The following is a 19,977-nucleotide window of genomic DNA, read 5'->3' as shown; positions in this document are numbered from 1 at the left end:
AGCCTCCACTGATGAAAAGCATCTCAGTCCATCAAGCCTACAGTGTTCATTAAGCTTGAATGCGTTTGTCAGGATGGAGACGATATTTCATCTGTGTTTCTGTGCAACTCTGAGACTGAGTTGATAAGCTGCCTTCTAAATAATGATCTTAGACTGAGTATCTCTTTTTTATTAGGCTTTGCTTAGATGGTATCTGTCAGCTGCTAGCCACATCCTGAAACTTGACTGAACCACTTTCTCAGTTTAGAGTATCTGATTTGACATAACCACCTAAAGCCTTTATTAAGAAAACATCATATTTTTAACAAGTTTTAAAAATATTTTTAAAACTTGCACTTGCTTTTCACCTATAATCAATAACATGCCCAAAATACGGATATCAGTGTGCCCTTGGCTCTCTCTCTCTTTTTTTAAATCTCTTTCCTGTGTGTGTGTGTGTGTGTGTGTGTGTGTGTGTGTGTGTGTGTGTGAGACACGCTTGTATTGGTAACTCAAGGTTGAAGAGGTAGAGATTTTAAAGTTTCAAGTCACTTATAAATCAAGTGACCTTATTTTAATAAAGGGGGTAAATAAACCAAGGATATGAAATGCAAATGTGTGTTTGCTTTCATATACCAAGTGCTTTTTATTTGTCAAAATACATTTTAACGTGTATTCATGCGTGTTAGAGTTAAATTTGCAGCAAACCTTGACTAACTATTTACAAATATTACAAGACCGGAAATGTGGGGTCAGTGATTCAGATGATTATTGCTAGGAAGGTTTTATTATCATACCTTGGCTTAAAAATGTTATTGACATCATCAGATGTTTTCTCTGCATTCTGCTTCACCATCAGTCACGGCCTCAACAGATTTTTCTTTTCTTTTTCTAGATAGTTTTGAAATACCTACAGCTTAAAGTAATATTGCTTTGTTATCTGAGCATGAAGGTTCTCAAACATTTTCAAATGAAGGACCCCAACATATATATGTATTTGTCCGCAGAACCCCATAAGAGAAGATGTAGGCCTATTTTTGGGGGGTGTTTTCTTTTTTTTGACAACTTCTCTAAAGACTATTTTAGTTGCTAGTTTCTGCCCAAAATGTCACCGGAAATGTACTGGAAATGTATTTATTTTGTATTTTAAAGTTAATAATACATACCGTTTCTGAAAATGTTGTTGCTTTCCAAAATATCCTCAACGCGAAGACCCTGGACCCTTTGTTTTGCAGTGGTACTCCATGGTTAAAATGTTTAACTGAATTCTGGGAATTGTAGTTTTAACAGACCATGGACAGATGAAAATTGTCTCCAAAAAGACTACTAAAATGAATGTTACACTGTATGACTTATTATTGATTAATCTGTCAATTGTTTTTTATTATTTGGTTAAACTATGAATTTAGACCACAAAATACAGTAAAATATGATAAAGTACAAAATCATGGTAAACACAAGTGATCTGAAACCAAACAGACATGCATCTTGAAATTGCTAAATATGTTTACCCTGCAGTCCTATATATCACTCTTGTATACTGTACCATGGGACAAGGACAAGCATTCACATTTTGGTGAAGTTATAAATATCACATTTTTGAAGGCTTTTTAATTAAACAGTATCATATCAATATATATATATATTTTATTGCTAAAATTCTAATTGATACATTTTATCAATCAATTATTCAATTTATAGTTTCACTCATAATTTATTCGTTCTCCTCTCTGCTCTGCCTCTCCATCTCTTTTTTCCCCAGACTTGATTTGCTTTCATGCACATAGTTAAATAGACTGCGTCCAAACTATGAACAATTTAATCCATCTCATGGGCCATGACATTACAAATTTGCACACATATTTGTTGATTATGCATCCTTCTGTGATTTTTGGATGTGGGGGATGACATCTGTGGCAAGTGGCAGGTCTGCAATATGGAAATAAATGTGGGCGATGAAATCTGTGACAAGTGGTGGGGGACGAAATCTGTGACAAGTGACTAATCTTTGACTGTGACACAATGGAAGTGACAAGCAGAGCTCTTGCCTCTGGACTCTGTCATGAACATGAGTGGACTTTAATGACTCTTGCTGCTCTTCTGATGATCACAGACGGGGAACCCTGTTGATGCACATCGCGCATACAGCAGTGGTTTTCAAATGTACCCAAGCCAGGCCAATAGGCAAGTAAAAATCTCAATGTCAATATTTTTTCACTACTTTTGAACATTTGTGGGAAAAAAAGATTTATGTAAAAATTGCCAAAATAGGGATACCTGGTTGAAAAGTAAGGAAAATATATTTTCTATGGTATGTCATTTGCCTCTGTAATAGGCAATGACTGTGCAGTAAAGTGCTGTGGAAGTAAATACAACAATCCCAAGGCACACATGGACTTGTCTCACCACACACCAGTGTACATCGGCACACTGTTTGTGAACCCCTGGCATACAGTATAGCTAGTGCCTTGTGAACCCCTGGCATACAGTATAGCTTGTGAGTTCTCCCAAGACTCTGGGCGCCTGTATCCTTACACAGCAGCTGATCTCGCGAGATCACAGAGCCATCAGTCTGAGAGACCGCAAGCCGCAGTTTATACTTAATTGTATGATGGTGATCTACAAGCCCACAGTGCATCGCGGATGGAGAAGCTGTAGGCTTGTAGATTGGCTGCGTTTGCCACGGGACACAATCGTACAATGAACAGTAAACACACAGACGCACACACTCAACCCAAAACTACTAGAAAGCAGTGCTATTCTGAATGAATGTACACACGCGTAATCACACAACATCACTTTATTTGATCAAAATTATAAGAGGTCCGAATGGATCGGATCAAACCTAGTATTTTTATTAAAAGTAATATTCAGGCCTAGTATGCGCGGCTAGTTCAAACAAGTCATCATCCCCCAAAGTGCACACCTTTGCACATGCATACATGCCCATGTACAAAAGGTGAGAGCATTGAGACAGGATTCAAACCCAGGCCAGCTGCAGAAAGGACTAAAGCATTATTTATGCGGTATGCACTCTTACCAGGTGACCCACTAGGTCGCCCACAAACATCCTTTTAATGAGAAAAGGCACTGATGCTTGAAGATGCCCTCTCTCTCTCTCTCTCTCTCTCTCTCCCTCTGTCTCTCCTTTTTTTTTTGCCTCCCTCTCTCCCTTCCTCTCTGCAGTGCATACATTGTGTGCTCTTCCTCTTCATTCCCCCAATCTCTCGATCTCCTCTCCTCAGCACTGTTCGTTCCTTGAGCTCTAATTCATCATCATGTCGTGCAGTCCAGATAAAAAACGGGCTATTTAATGATTCGTTAGGGCACAGGCGTCCTTGAATGGCCAGTCCCATCCCATTCTGTCATCAGCTGTTGCGAAGTTTTGAGAGCCATTGAAAACTTCCGCTGTCGCCTTGAGCAGCTCCTGTGAGGCGACAGAGCTATTGTGTCAGAACCTGAATGTTTCTAGCTTTTCACCAAGGATTGATTTCACCAAGGATGATTGAATGGTGCTCGTGAATGAATGTTTCTTTTTTTTTTTCAGAGAAGAGCATTTGTTCTGCCTGTTATGTATAAACACCTCTTAGTGATCCTGCTTTTACATGGCAGGTTAGTCAGTTAACAAGAGCGTGTCATGGAAAATCAACAGGAGCCGGCTGGACTATGCACACATGCACACGCACTTGCAGATGCATGCACAGCATCATTCAACTGTTATCGAGTGTGAGTCATAGAGCAGTGTTACTGTTTATGCGGTCTGTTAATTGAGCCACTCTTGAAGGTTTTATCCAAAATTGAAATGGCTTCTTATCCCCTGCAGTGCCTGACAGACCTTTTTATAATCTGCTCTGCAGGCCCCATTAGGGCTGTGTGGTGGTACTGATAGGAGGGGGGTACATGAGTTTCTGTTGTTCAGGATCATGTACTGTGTGTGTGTGTGTGTGTGTGTGTGTGTGTGTGTGTGTGTGTGTGTGTGTGTGTGTGTGTGTGTGTGTGTGTGTGTGTGTGTGTGTGTGTGTGTGTGTGTGTGTGTGTGTGTGTGTGTTAATCTGGGGGATAGATGGAGGGGTGAATGGTTTTGTAAAGTGTGTTTGTGTCTGATTAAGGGTTCTGTCAAGTGTTTGACCTCGTATCTGTGTGCGTCATCACCAGAATCTAATGGTAATGACAGCGCCTGTTTAGGTGACTTGGTACAGGAGTGGGTACACACCCACACACACACAATTCCACACGCATGCACAATTGCACACACACATACAGAAACATGTCTGAGTCGGGAGGATGGTTTACGGTCCAATTACCCAGCCTGCCTCAGCTCTGGTAAAAAGGCTCTAAATCTCTGGGTTCTGTTCTGTACCATATAACCTTTGCTACTACCCCATCACTCTCTCCTTTTCTTTTTCGCTCTCACACAGTCACACTTGCTGCTACAGTATCTGGTTTTCAGACACTTCATATCAGCTCTCCTATCCTTTGCATTTTCTCCGCAACCTCTAGTGTTCATCATGGCAGCCCGTCATTGTTATCTGTATACTAGAATGCTGTTGCCCTAAAAGTTGATCTCTCCATAGACGATTTTCTCACTGTCAAGTGGAAAAGTTGTAAATTCATATTTTATCTATATTTTATCTATATTTTTATAGATCTGTACTATTGGTCATGCTTTATGTCTCTCTGTGAGTTTAACAAATATTAAACCTTTCATATTTTAAAGAATCTTTTCGAAATGGCGAAAATAGCCAATCAACAAGCCCAAAACATGTCACGATGAAATGCATTGTGAGCTTGATTACTTATTGCTAGAAACCTTCAACATACACTTGAGGGTAAAAGAAAAAAGAACTAGAAAAAGTGCTCCTCGGGGCAGGGCAGGTAGGTTATTGTGGGCCAGCAATGTTCGGAATTCGTCAATCAGGATGGAATGAGAAATCGGACGGATCCGTCTTGATCAAATGACTATAGAGATGATGTGTACCGATTTGCGTGATGTTTGGACAAAATTTGTAGGAGTAATAATAATTTAAAAAAAAAGCAAAACTCTAAGAGTGGCATTTGTTCCTCAACGTAGTGCGAATGTGCGTGCAAAGTTTCACCGCAATTGGACTCTTTTTTTTTTTATTCTTTATTTAGGAAAAGTGTGTACATCCTGCCATATAGTTTCATATTAACACTGAACATTATACAAAAACCTTGGTAAAGGATGAACATCTTTTTAACCCTTTCCAAAATACCATCCTTTAGTTTTTTAAACACGACACACAGCACTGAAAGAATAACAGAAAATAAATGAATACATTCTGAGACCAGGCCTTTCGGCCTGGCGGAGACAATAAAGCAGAAAAAGGCCCAAAAATATCTTTATAAAAAACAATAAAGTCAGAGACTTATTTCCATTGTGGTCCTCTCACATAAAAACAGAACAAAGACGTGCATAAACAATGCATTATTACCGTGGTCTTTATTGTTCCAGAGGGAGATTTGTTTTCACAGCCAGTTCAACGCAGAAACACACAGATACAGTATAAAGCAAGAGCATACTGATAAAGACAATATAAAGTCTCCATAAATACTTTAATACATCACAGCATACAACAATGTTCAATGCTGGACGCTCATAGTGCGGCACGAAGTGACACGCTATGAGCTTGTATATCTGCTATTTTTGAATAGCCAACTAATGTGCTATATATATGGCTAAAAATGTAATTAAAATGACCCAGATTTTAATGGGTTAAGAAGTGGTTAAGGTCCAGTATTTCCAGATGGAGATGGATACCAAAAAAGTCCAATCTGAGCTTCTGGTGATTGCATGTATGACATTCTAGCTACAGTGTAGTGTGTCTAATATGCAATTTGCCTACTTAAACCAGTCTTGCTGGGTTTAAGTATGTATGGTCCATAGAATAATCAATGGGTAGGAAATAAGCACCCCCTTTTCATTGATTCAGCGTACCTTGCTGCTGCTGAACCCAATGACACTTGTTGGCGCTGCGGATATCCACACATCAGTGGGCTGAACAGAGATGATGTGTGGGTGGTGGTGACAGACTGGTAGTTAAATAAAACCAGGTGGCTAATGAACGACATTCTATTTGGAACAAGTGATCTCAAGATGATGTTACATGTGGTAATATTTGACTGTACTGAAAATCATACGTTTGGATTTTTAAATATCCTGGTATATTGTAACACGTTGATACTGGCCAGCATCATTTGCAATTAGAGCTAGGTGTGTGATGGCCATAATCCATACACAGTAGTAAGTCCCATATGGGACTGGTGGGGGCGTAGCGTAGCCTATCACACAATGAACCTATAATAGAACATTTTAATAGAACACTAATATCAGAATAGCATTTTAACCACTTAAACCCCATATGTTTAACCGGAGTCCATCAGGGCTCAATACTAGTGTCTTCTCTGTTATTGTTGGGAAAGCTTTCACTGAAAATAGCTGATCAACAAGCTCACAATGCAACGCAACGTATCGCGTTCTGACCTTGTCGTTCTGCTATTTTCAGCGAAAGCTTTACCCACAATACCGATGTTGGGGTTTAAGTGGTTAATGAAATGTGTTAAGTTCCATGTGAATTTGAGGTGTGTAATTGAGAGGCATCAGAATTCAATAACAATCATGAATAGGCATATCTCAAACAGAAACGGATTTCAAGAAACGGTTCTGACGAATGAAATCCTATCAAAGTAAGAGTGACAAAGGAGACACATATCAAACGGGACATTTAACCCCACTGTCCTCGATGCATCCGTCTATACCCCATCCATCCATCCGTCAGTCCGTCAATCCATCCCTCCATCCATCCCTTCCTCCATCCATCCATTCATGGCTGCTGTGATCCTTGTTGTCATGGATACCGCATTCTCAGCATCGTCAAGGCTTCAACATGAGTTGTATGGCCACTTTACTTACACACAGCTTCAGCCCCATTCTCATAAATCCTCAGGTTTAGTCAGAGGGATTTCATTCACATATCAACACGGGTGAGGGCTAGCGCACACATCCATGGGTACACATGCACACTCATGCACACACAGTATGATTCATGCAGTGACATTTTATTTAGTCAAGACAGACATATTAAATACACACACGCACGCGCGTGTCCACATAGTGTGGTAGTGATGACGTAAGGCTGCTCTGTCAGACTGTGTCATTAATCATTGAGAGCAGTAGGAGTAGTGCACTGTCATGTTGGCAGATGGGGCTGTGTAGTCTTAAAGGTCTCTGATGTTACACTCCCAGCCTACACTGCTAATCTTCAAATGATATCATAGTACAGGGACCACCTCCTGTACTTATGTGGACAGGCTCGTTTGCATAAAGACTGGACAGCAGACTGTGTGTGTGTGTGTGTGTGTGTGTGTGTGTGTGTGTGTGTGTGTGTGTGTGTGTGTGTGTGTGTGTGTGTGTGTGTGTGTGTGTGTGTGTGTGTGTGTGTGTGTGTGTGTGTAAATATTCAGTCTTGCTACTAGATTGACAGACATACTTGGGGAAATAAAGCATGCATGGACAGAAAAGATACAGGTAAGAGGAGACTGACTGAGTTTACATAATGTATATTCTATCTAGGGCTGTCACGATTATGAAATTGTACATGACGACAAATAATTGCGATTAACGATTTAATTGTGTTTTTTCGTTGAACACCGTATCATATGAATAGAAATTACATTTCTGTTTTGGCTTTTAGGCTCTGAAGTTGCACAGGGCAGATATGACAAATAACCTAAATATATTTAAATAATATAAAGAAATGACTGACATATTTAATAAATGTACTAAAACATTAATAGTGGAAATAGCAGATCTACAAGCCCAAAAGTAAGAAGTATGATGTTCAATCTATCAGTAGTAAATGTGAACATACGTCCATGTTGGGAAACTTACTGTACTGTAGTATTATACATGTTCATATTTAGACTGGTGAAATTGCCTGGAGAGACTTTACTTAAGAAATGTGTCTCCTGTTCACATTATTTCCTTAACTACTTCACAGTAAAATCCTCAGCATTACTGTTAATTTGTTTATTAAGGCAGCTTAATGGGGAGAGGCCACAGAGGGAAAACAGAAGGTCCCTGGGTTGAGTCCCGGGCCCCGGGCTATGCGTCGAAGTGTCCCTGAGCAAGACACTTAACCCCTAACTGGTCCCCAGGCACTGCCACCGTAGCGCCCAGTCGCCCACCGCTCCTGTTACTTAGGATGTGTTGTGGTTAGATTTGTACACTCACAGAGTGAATTCCGCTATTAATGTTTCTCTGTTTCCAGCATCTCTTTGACCACTTCTGTTGCGAAGACAATGCCAGAAGATGGAGACAGAGAAGGCACCGTTGCCATAGTTTCACACTTTTCCCTGTGAAGACCACCTACTCGTCCCCTTTATTGTTCTCATTAACATGGGCCGTGGCATTTATTCTCCTCCCTCAAACCATTCTCTCTTTCTTAATATGGTTAAAGCTGTAGTCGCATTCTTTGTTTATGTTTCCTGCTTTATATTTTCCATTTAATTACATTTTCTTGCTGTTTCTCGCTCTCTCTCTTGAGCTGTTAGAACTGTGGCACCCCGGAGCAACGGTTGTACGTGAACTTTGACATCTGTAGCCATGACAGCAGTGCTGTCGGCGGCACATGGGATAGATAATTTCCTTGACCAGAATGACCACATCTTACTTCATAGCCCGTCCGTACCCAGATGAGCTCTTTAGATGTACTGTACAGATCAGTTCCATAGAAACAATCAATATGGGTCTGTGTTGCAGTCAATCACCCACCTTTAGTTTCAGCCATTTGTTTTGTACTTAATTACATTTACTGTATATATGGCATACATTATGAATATCGCCTAAAGGTCTTTGGTACACACCAGGGAACTCATGAAAAAGGATTGAAAATCTGACCAGGGAGCCCGTTATTGCAAACTCACTTCAGGTTTTTAGGACTACGATCTGTTGCACTCTATATGTTAGCTCTTATAGCCTCTCTGGAATGGATCAGGCCCAGGCTCAAAATCACCGTCAGTCAAATGGTAGTCAATTCTACCTTTGATTTAAGTCTGTCGTGTCTATTTTGGCAGGCAACCAGGCTACACATACAGTACAGTACACCAAAGAAATGAATGTGTGTGTGTGTGTGTGTGTGTGTGTGTGTGTGTGTGTGTGTGTGTGTGTGTGTGTGTGTGTGTGTGTGTTAGAGTGGTCTTACATTGTGTACTGTATGTTACAGTGAGTATTTTGGGATGTAACTTTCCAGATGGAGCTTGTTTTCGGGTCCAGTGGACAGGTGACAGGTCTGGTTTATTGTCTTTCTGCCATGGTTAAATATTTGCTGTTGTGCGCTGATTTCTCCCATGCTGCTCTCAGAGGTGTGTGTCTGTCAAGGGAAAGAGAAGGCCCTCATGAAAACAAAAATAGGGCATAAGTATATGATTGATTTTGTGTGTGTGTCTGTGTGCGCGCATACGCGTGCATGTGGGATGTGTGGTATTTACGGAAAGAAGAGAACCGTGGGAGGGAGCAAGCATGAGCTCTGGACTTCGACATAAAGTTGCCATTTCAGAACGTTCAGATAGATGTTTCCTGGTTGTTCAAATCAGGATGGGAGGTGTGTGTGTGTGTGTGCATGTGCGTGCACTTTTATACATACTGTACCATTTTGTGATCATCATAAAGAAATCACAAACTCAGTCAGAAGATGTGTGTGTGTGTGTGTGTGTGTGTGTGTGTGTAAAGCGTAGCACTACAGCATGCTGTGGCATGCCTTTTGTTAACATGCTATACATTTTTGCTGCAGTCAGCTAGCGAAGCCCCCGGATGACCTCATTGTTTACATAAGCATCATCTACTCTTTCATCTCCCCCTCTCTCTCCCATCTATCTTTCCTACTTTCCTACTCATCGTCTCTATCTATCTCTATCTATCTCTATCAAATCTCTCTCCATCTATCTGTCTGTCTCTCTGTCTTTCCTTTTTTTTTATTGAATAAGACTGACTGGTCCAGACATTACACAAGACTTTAATGGCTTCATGTCAACTGCACTAGCGCTGCTGCCCTATCATCTTACTGCTATTCCTGCTAGTAGCCTACTATTAATACCATGATGGAGTTTCCTGTAGCATCCGCGCTAATGCCACACTTGATCCATTTCCTGTAGCATCCCTGGAAATACTACTCCACTCCTGATGCGTTTCCTGTAGTATGTGTGCTAAGGTTAGCGTAGTACTTTGTCTCTGGAAGAATTTGTGCTAATACTCGCATGCTAATGATGATTACTGTACATGTTTTCCAGTGCACACAGTTGCAAATTTCAGATATATAATTGTCATGTTGTTCTATACAATGTGATGTGAGAAGTGAACAGACTTGGTTAATGTCTATAAATGTTTCGCATAATAGTATTATGTGTGCGTTTCTGCATGCCTATAATGTATATGTCGATTAAGTTTTTATTGTGGGGCATGCACTTGTACCCATTTGAATGCATGGGCAGGTGGGTGAGCCGTGGGGCTAATAGGATGAGCTGAATGGACAGATGGGAGTGTGAACCGCAGAATGGGTGTTAACCCCAGCCAGCGGTGCCCTAGGGGTCAAAGGTCAAGATCTCATTGCATTACTGTGAGCTCTGCTGTCAGCTCTCACAGTCACAGCACATACAAAGTCCATTGACTTTCTCTGGTGTCCTGTCTGTATCTGCATTACTGATGTTTTGTTGTTGTTGGCTATAATGTGGTTGTGGATTAGTGTGTGACGTACATATGCTCATTAATACACTGATAACTTGACTGCTACTGTGTGGCCTTTTCAGCAAAATACAACCTCATTCCCCCATATTGGAGCCATTACTGGGAAACTAAGGGATGATCATGAAAAGTATGGGTGGATTAAGCGATTGAATGACTTAAGCTAGAGGCTAGTAACATGTCATTATGGAGTGTGGGTGGCTAAACACATCTCAATAATCAGACAAACTCAATTCTGTGTAAATAATGCCTTTAATACAGGTTCAGCCACTAGGCTTTTGTGCACAGCTTAAAGTTATATTTCTTTGGTTGTTGTTGGGGTGTTTTTTATCGCCTCAGGTTTTATCTTTGCATCCATTTACTTTCTCTTTTTCCCGTAAACGCACTTGCTAGTCCAGAATCGTAGTCTTGGCAGTCTTGGCCATAAAAGCAGTCTGTGGTGCATCGTGACCCATGGCCAATCATGTGGAGCCATGCTGTGAAAGCTTTTTACAGTAGCAGATCAATGTTCTTCTCCAACTCAACTGCTCCATTACGCTACCTCACCGCTCACCCCTGTTCTGTTCATGTCTGTTCCCTCTTCTAAAAGGAACCTCACTTTTTGTACCGACGCTCCCTACAGCTTCTACTGTAGCTGTCGATCATACCTGTACAGTACTACGAGAAAGAGAGAAGGGAAGGATGGACAAATGGCAAGGGATTTAACCACTTAAATACTATAAATACTTTGTCATACGACGACAAGTCAAAATTGCTGCTTGTAGATCTTCTATGTTTGCTCCTTTTGAACAATTTAATAAATAAAATACACATTTTGAAAACTTTTGAGGATTTGCCCAAAATCTCAGGATTAATGTGGTTAAAGAAAGAAAGGAAGTGGAAAGAAAGAAGAAAGGGTGGTGGGAGGGGAGTTTTGAGGGATGGAGAGGCCGACTGATGAAACATTTTGAATGTATTAAGGAGGTGAGCTACTTGAGTCAAATTATCAAAACAAAGCGAGGAAAGCGCTGCTGAGTAAGGCAACACTGTGTCTGAAACAGTCGCTCACCTGAGGAATATGGGCCCCTGCCTACAGACACGGCCCAATATCCTCTGGAATGTGGAGCAAACACACACACACACACACACACACACACACACACACACACACACACACACACACACACACACACACACACACACACATACACCCCTCTTTCGAGACTGGGCTGGGAACTCTGAAGAAGGAATTCCATCCCTGTGCATAATGTTCAGGCCCTGGACAAGTTCAGTGGCTTGGTGCCTCATGGAAAGCCTCTACCATATTTGTCTGTCTCGAACCCAAACATTTCTGTCATACTGAGGTAATTTGGTGTCTACTGTGTGTGTATGTGTTTATGTGCGTAGGTGAGTGGGTGGTAACAGTAAAAAGACTCAATAAATCAACGGGAGACATGCTTTTCCATATTTTTATTACCGATGGACTTGTTTTGGGGCTGACTTAATATAATGGGAGCCCACACAGCTGTAGTCTTTCTGCTATCAGGCGTGTTTTATATTTTCAACAGTCTTCGTCTTTCCTCTGCTCAGCTATAATTATGTAATCGCGTTGGCCGGAGGCTTACTTTGTAACAGTCAAAACGGCAGAACCGCAGAGTACCTATGCAGTATAATTGACCCCCTGTGTGTGTGTGTGTTGTTTGTGTGTGTGAGAGAGAGTACATATGCTAGCTGGTGTTCAGGATCCCTTGTTTTTACGGTGACGTGACTTGGGACCACGGCGGGATGGATGTTTAGACTAGTCTGTCTCTGCATTTATGTGACTCTGTCTCTATCTCTCTCTGTAGTTTCTTTCTTTCCCTCCCTCCCACCTTCTCTCTCTCGCTCTCATCCACACTTTGAACAGACAGAGCTGTCACACATTTGAAGAGGTACAGATGCTGCTCCGTTCTCCAGGAGGTGGGGGTTGAGCTGTAGCAGGACAGGAGAAAGTCCTGATTTATATTTATACTGCACATAGTTACATGCCGGTGTTGCGCACCAGGAAATCGTTGATCTACAAGCTCACAACACATTGCGGAGTGACACGTTGTGAGCTTGTAGATCGGCTATTTTCTGTTGCGCGACACCGGTGCGCAACCAAGTGTAAATCAGGCAAAGGAGAGACAGACTGGGCTCCGAGCCCAGATGAACTCTGTCACTGTTCTCGTCTATTCATTCGCTGCCACTTTGCCCTTTAGTAGCTCAATCTCTCTCTCCCTTTCCCTCTCTCTCTCTCTCTGTCTCTCTCGCTCTCTCTCTCTCAGAAGATGTTCATCCCCCCATCTTTGTCAGTATCACTCTGTCTAGGTTTCACCCTATCACACTGACCTTCTCTCTTTTATATCATATAATTTACTTCTGCAGCTGTTGCTCTTGTCCTTGACGGATCTTTCTGTTCCTCTTCTTGCCCCCCCCTTTGGCGGCTTGATTTATGTCACTGGGGGGTCACAGCAGAGAGACATGGGAGGGGGGGCTTCCTTACTTGGATAAAATGTCCTTACTTGGATAAAACCACCAGACTCTCTCAGACTCCATGGTGAACCTGGTTAGATTATGTGATGATGTCTTGACTGGCTGTAGAACGACACTGGCCCCGTGTGTTTGTCGAGGGCCATTACAATGACAGCATCCTTCTTTTCCTTCATTTTAGCAGCCAACAGAGAGACTGCTGGACTTAACCAAAATGTGATGATCTCGCCTGTTTGGAACTACCGTAGTTCTGCAATTTGTTTTCTTGCCTTTGCTTGACTAAATAGTTTATTTATTGTCTCCGCCAGGAGACTATGTTCTCGTCCTTCCGTGTGTCCACCAAGCTAACATTGGTCAAGCTTCACGTGACACGTGACAATATGTTGAAAGGGTGTGCTTTGATTGGCTAGCGAGACGCATGATGAAATAGAGGCCTATAGATAGGTGTGTCACTTCAAAAGATCATTTATATCTTTTGAAGTGAGGTAAGACAGGATTAATCAGGAACAGAATGGCGGAGACCTGTGCTCCGAGGAGCACATTTACTAGTTATTATTATTTAACTTTTTTTCTTCAACCGGTTTAGTTTTGTCCTTTTTGAGAGTCCTTACTGACCCAGATGACATCCTGAAGGAAACTCCCTTCAGACAGCTGCGTCTCCCTCAGTAGGAGGCCAGCGCATTCTTGGCTCAAACACTTTCTAAGCAGTGAAAAACATGCATAAGCATGCAGACTTACTTACTTACTTCTCTGTCTGCCATGACAAATAATGTGTCATTCCAAACAGAGGCTTACGCAATCATACATACACAGCAGGAATCAGCAGGTTTACACAGTCACACACACAGCAGAATCCGCGTGTTTAATTTAACCAGAGTGTAAAAATCGACCCGTAAGGTCCATTTCTGCTGTGCACAGTGAGCCCAGTACCTAAGCCATAGTTGGACAGGAAATCAAACGATCGGTCTGCTCTTTGGGTTAAGCCTGCTATATACTTAACATAACATACTTACTGTAGCACCAGTGTCACGCCCCAACGATTTTGCAAGTTCACAACACGTTGTGAACTGCAATTTCCGGTGCGTGACACGATGTGCTTCCCAGTATAAATCAGGCATTAGACCTACAGTTGACTTTTAATTCTGGAACGTCTCTCTCTGTCTTCCCTCTCTTTTCCATCTCATTCTCTTTTCTTTTTGCATTCATCTTTTCTTTTTGCTATCTGTAGGAGACTTCCTAAGGAAACTGCCACTCTCCGGCACAATTTCTTAACGTCCGCTCATCCGATCACTCTGCTGTCGCTGATAAGCATTAAGGCCATTAGTTTGAATACTTCCTCTTTTTTTTACACAAGTGTGTTGACTAGTGTGTATATACTGTATGTGGATCTAAGGGGAAGCTGTGTATTGCGCATAGCATGACTTGCCTAAAACGTGTGGTGTGTGTGTGTGTGTGTGTGTGTGTGTGTGTGTGTGTGTGTGTGTGTGTGTGTGTGTGTGTGTGACACACACAGTGGCTGTCAGAGAGAGAGTCAGTGAGAGATTTAGTGTGACATGGAAAGCTGTAGACTCAGGCATGTGGAGGCACATATTCCGCACCAAAACCTGCATACTGGAGGAGGCAAGTGGGACAATTTTCACCTTATTCACGTTATGTTTAGTGTGAGTGAGTGTGTGTGTGTGTGTGTGTGTGTGTGTGTGTGGGGGGGGGGGGGGGGGGGGGTGCGTAGTTGAAGAGTTAGGGGCTGGGAATGTGATGGGAGCATGGACTTGTGTGTTGTGATATTTTGGGAGTGCCGGAGAGGAAGGGGTTTCCCCAGTGAGGGTGGATAAGGCTGGGTGCCTGTCCTCTGTGAACTGTGAGGTGAGAGGAAACGCATAGAGGCATCTTCAGCCTGCCTGTCTGTGACCTTCAGAGCACGTTATCGTGGGCTTCATACCTGAGGCTTCTTTCATTCACCCATCTTAGTTCTTCAGGTGTTCTTTTGTGTCTTCATGACTCCAGCTCCAGTTCGTGAGCAGTTTAAACTGCTCTAAACAAACATTTTCTCTTCATTGTTTTTTTTTCTCGAAACTCCTACCTACGGTACTAGCAACCGTACAGTTATCACAGTAAGACTGTGAATACTTCGTCAAGCAACCATTTCGGCCAACAAAAAGGATTTTCAAGTTGCGTCAATGCTTTGTCAGTTGAAAATACGTAATTTTTGATATCCAACGCGGTCTTTGAAAAAGTATAAATTAGTCTTAAGTGAAGACTGCGTTGTTACTGTCAAATAGCTATAAAGTGTGATTTGCACATTGGTGTTTCAAGGCAGGATGTTGTGCTCACTGTGCAAAAGTGGTTTATTATAATGATCACCACGAGCACATTGTTCTCACAGACAAACTGGAAACATCACTTGCCATATCAGCATAATTAAATTCAAAGCACTCTATTGAATGGCAATTATGCCGTAAAATTCTGCTCTGCATTGTTGCCTCAAGCTGTGAGCAGATCAGTGTTGAACCAACAACAACACAAGAAATGACATCAGTCATTTCACAGAAGAGGAAGTGAAGGGAAGAGCAATTTCCTGTCACCAGTTTTTTTTTAGGGTCTTTTCCTGTCACCAGTGTGGCATCACCATCCTGCTGGGTTCTAGGGGTGTGTGTGTGTGTGTGTGCTCAATTACAGAATGTGTGTATACTTACTGTAATGTACGTGCCTGTCTGTGGTACTGAGGTGTTATGTCCGCTTTGCATTTAGACCATCTGCCTCTCAGTAGATATTGGCTTTTTATAACTGACCTGCTGACACACAACCAGAACATGGCCTGTCTGAATACCACATTATCCCCCCCACAGGACAGGTCCGATATCACCTGGGTACAGAAGGACTTTGCCAGAGTTAGAGTCCAGGTAAGCATTTTGACCACCCACACACTGCTACTTATCTGTTAAGCTCCTTGCTAAGCAAATACGATTCATCCAGCCTGTCCTCCTTGCTGCTGCATCTCCGTGTAGCTCGATACTGTCAACACAGCATGGGTTGCCACGGATGGCTTTCGCAATAAGAGTCATGCATTTCATCCCCTCGGGATAGGCTTAATGGTATTTGCAAGAAACACAGTGTCATTTGGGTACAAGTTTATTTTATGTGCCACATTTGTTCTGCGTGTCCTCTGGAAAATGCTCTCAGTAATAATCACAAGCTGGTTGACGTGGACCTTTTTCAGAGCTTGGACTGTATTGCAGCCGACATGAGATATGTATTTTAACTGTGAAACATAGGTAAAATAATATACCACTTTACTTTGTTCATTCGGAAGGAGAGTTGACTCATGGGTCATGACCTCTGTGTTTTTTCTTTTTTCAAGGTATCTTTTATTAGTTTTTCAGATGTTTCAACACTCCCTCCCCCCACCCCAGGGCTTCACTCCCACTACTGCACCACCATCAAAACATGAACAGTTGTTCAAAAACCATGCCGATTCTATATGCATACAAACCCCACACTTATCCCTTCATCTCAGACCAATAAGACAAAGAAGAAAAGAAAGAAGAAGAAAAAAAAATGGGGGGGTGTATTAACCACTTCCTATCAATCCTGTCATCACTATTGTGGGGTAAAGTTTGCCAGAAATAGTTGATCTACAAGCTCTCTACAAAGAGATTTGGTTTAGAGGGATAAAAAAGACCAGACCAAGTACAGAGCTGACCCCGGTCAACTTAGTATTAGTTTACTTAGTATGAAGGGTTTAAATTGTTATGGGTTTATTGGTAGCATCCATCTTTTCTACATGAGTCAGAAAAGGCTCCTTGATATTGTACCATTTGAGGTCACAACCTCTTGTAGAAAAGCAGCAGTGGCTGGAGATCAAGTCTGAGAGCCAGAGGGTCCCTGGTTCAATCCCTGGCTGTATGTTGTAGTGTCCTTGAGCAAGACACTGAACCCGTCCATGAGAAGGTTGGTGCCTCGTATGATTGCCTCCCTCATCAGTATGTGAATGTGCACCGCCTTACATGTAGTAAATGCATAACATTGTTACAGCATTGCGATGCATGTGAATTTGTGAATTTGAAGTACCGGTACGTTAGATTGGTCGGAACAATCCAGTTAAAGGCGGGGCCGAACTTTTTGCTTCCACAGAGGCATGGTTTCTGTGTAATAGTGTGTAATACCATGTAATGCTAATACTGAGTGTGAGATGGAGAGAGGTGTATATAAACATAAAACCAGTTCAGTGGCCCTGGGGTTAGAGTGTCTGCCCTGAGACTGGGTGGTTGGGGTTCAATCCCCGGCCGAGTCATATCAAAGACTATACAAATTCTACCCAATTCCTCCCTGCTTGGCACGTAGTATCAAGGGTTGGATTGGGCGTAAGTCCATCAATCTGCCTCATGCTACGGAAACAGGAGATAGGCTCTGGCTCTGGAACCGTTGGTTCCCAAGGCTACTTACTACTTTTACTTCTATATAAACAGTAGGGAAATGAGCGATTGAAGGCAAGCGGAGGCATGGGATGGAATAACTTTAAGCCTGAGTTATACTGGTGTACTGGTGTGCACTGTGCACTTATACATTATAATGCACAGTGCACACCAGTATCGCGCATCGACAATAACAGATCTACAAGCTCACAACGTGTCGCGATATGTCCCATTGTGAGCAAACAAGCATAAGGCTTTGGGGTGAGAGATATCGTAGCTTTAAGCTGGATGCTGGAGCAGAAACTAGAAGAGCAGGAAACCGCGGGCTCGGCCACAGTAGCGGATGAATCCTCAGGGCCTCCCTGTGATGTTGACACTGAGGGAGGTGGCATTCTATCCCCCCACCCCCGCTTAGTTTCCCCTTACCCTTACCCTTACATAGCCTCTCAATCCAAGCAGTTGTGAGAGAGAAGGGAAGTGGCACAGGATTGCATGTTGAGGCAAGACCCCACTCAGACTTAACCATCAAACCTTATACTTTACTTAATTAACCGAATTCCAAAGGGCTCATCTTTATCAGAAGTAGCCGATCTTCAAGCTCACAACGCATTGCAAAGCAACGCATTGTTAGGGCGATCGTGACATTTTACTTGAGTTAATTGTCATACAAATGATTGTGATTTAATTGTGTTTTTGGCATTAAACATTGGAATATATAAATAAAATTCAACAGTTAGTTTTTTTGTAAACAAACGTTTTTTATTTCGTAAACAAAGATAATTGCACAGGGCAAATATGACAAATAACTTGAATATACAAAGAACTGACTGACATATTTAACAATTTTGTACTTTCAAATAAAATAAATAGTGGACATAGCTAGTAGATCAATAGTTGATCTACAAGCTCACACCACGACATGTGTGCGTGTAGATCTGCTGTTTCCACTATTCCTTTATGTTTGAAAATGTTGGAACATTTTTCAACATGGAAACGATTTTGGCGAGTATGACAATTATGCAAAATAAATGTGATTACCTCAAATATTTCCGATTAGGCGATTATGTATTCATTGTGACAAGCCTACGCATTGTGAGCTTGTAAAACGGCTATTTTCACAAAATGTTAGCCCCTCAATAGGGATGCTAGGGTTCAAGTGGTTAATGGGAACACAGATCTATCTGTCACGTAATGTGACAATACAATTCATTCTCTTCTGTTTCTCCCTCCCTTTCAATGTTTCTCTCTCTCTCTCTCTCTGCCCCTATCTCTCTCTCTGTTTTGTGTGTGGGCTTTCTGGGGTGCAGATTTGGTTGGGAGAGAGTGAGCATGAGAGAGAGACGGAGGCAGACGGAGAGAGAGAGAGAAACTGAGAGAGAGCATGCTCTTCCTCCTTCCTGCCTTGCTTCAGTTCCAGTTCACTTCAGCTGCAGTCAGAGCTCAGAGGACAGACAGGGCTAACCACTGAAAGAGAGGAGAGATAACCAGAGAGAATGATGAGGAGGAGAAAGAGATGAACTAGATAGGGGGGCCCCTGCAGAGAGAGTAGGCGATGAAAAGGCGAAGCGATTGGGAGATACAGAAATAATTCTGAGAAAGAGAGATTCTTTATTCACTCTGTCTGCAGTCCACAGGGCTCCAGCCCTGCTGTTACAGCAACAAGATATGTGCCTAACTTTCTACGTTAGGGGCGTGTGTGAGATTTGATGGAGTGAGGTAGCGTGTTGTTTGCCATGGTATGAAGATGGGTAGGATTTCCGAGCGGAGGGCAGGGTGAGGCGGAGATGGAGAAGGACAAGAGAAAGTTCAACTTGACTCGTTTGCTAACTCTGTACCTGTTTAGGAAGCAGCAGGGCAAAGCTTTCGCTAGCAGCACCGCTAACAATAGCGACCTCAACACCACAGCAACAACAACAACAACAACAACAATAGACAGCTATACTGATGATACTCACTCCACATCTCCCAACAGGATCCACTGGACGGTAAAGTGATGTTGCACAGGGCGAATAAGGCTGGTAGCTTGATGAACCATTCACTATGCTGCAAAGAAGAGCTCATATTAATAATGATGCAGATGTTTTACATTTCTTGAGTGAAAAGGGGTAGACTTTGGTCTCTCTTTAGCCCTGCATTATAGGCTTTCCTGTATTTTTTATAATGTATACTGTATGTGACGTACCTTGTAGTACAGTACATTGAGTATTTACTGGTATTATGTGTGCTGCAGGAAACATGCACTTTGTGCATGTTCTGTTTTCCTGTTGTCAATCAACTCCTTGGATCTAATAGCCATGTTGGCTGTTGAAGTCGTGTGGTTTATGGTAGAATGCTTGTTAC

General features: G+C 42.2%; 1 protein-coding gene across 6 annotated transcripts in view; it reads left to right on the top strand.

Annotated features, from left to right (window-relative positions):
* The window catches only part of rps6ka1 (ribosomal protein S6 kinase a, polypeptide 1), a gene marked incomplete at its 5' end in the record, with an annotated part of 83,136 nt that overhangs the window by 37,428 nt on the left and 25,731 nt on the right, over positions 1–19,977 (top strand). For 2 of the 6 annotated variants that reach the window (XM_084045774.1, XM_084045777.1), the window contains one exon: positions 16,072–16,125. The exons of 2 other annotated variants lie outside the window; for them this stretch is intronic. In XM_084045774.1, the coding sequence (XP_083901900.1) occupies positions 16,072–16,125 (54 nt within the window). Of the gene's footprint in view, positions 1–14,782; positions 14,846–16,071; positions 16,126–19,049; positions 19,623–19,977 lie in introns of those variants that run through there. 2 more of the 6 variants (XM_084045779.1, XM_084045776.1) reach the window with 2 other exon arrangements.

Source organism: Gymnoscopelus microlampas (assembly GCF_963454915.1).
Source record: "Gymnoscopelus microlampas genome assembly, chromosome: 20".
NCBI lineage: Eukaryota > Metazoa > Chordata > Actinopteri > Myctophiformes > Myctophidae > Gymnoscopelus > Gymnoscopelus microlampas.
The sequence above is the reverse complement of the archived record's forward strand: the minus strand, read 5'-3'. Positions and strand labels throughout refer to the sequence as shown.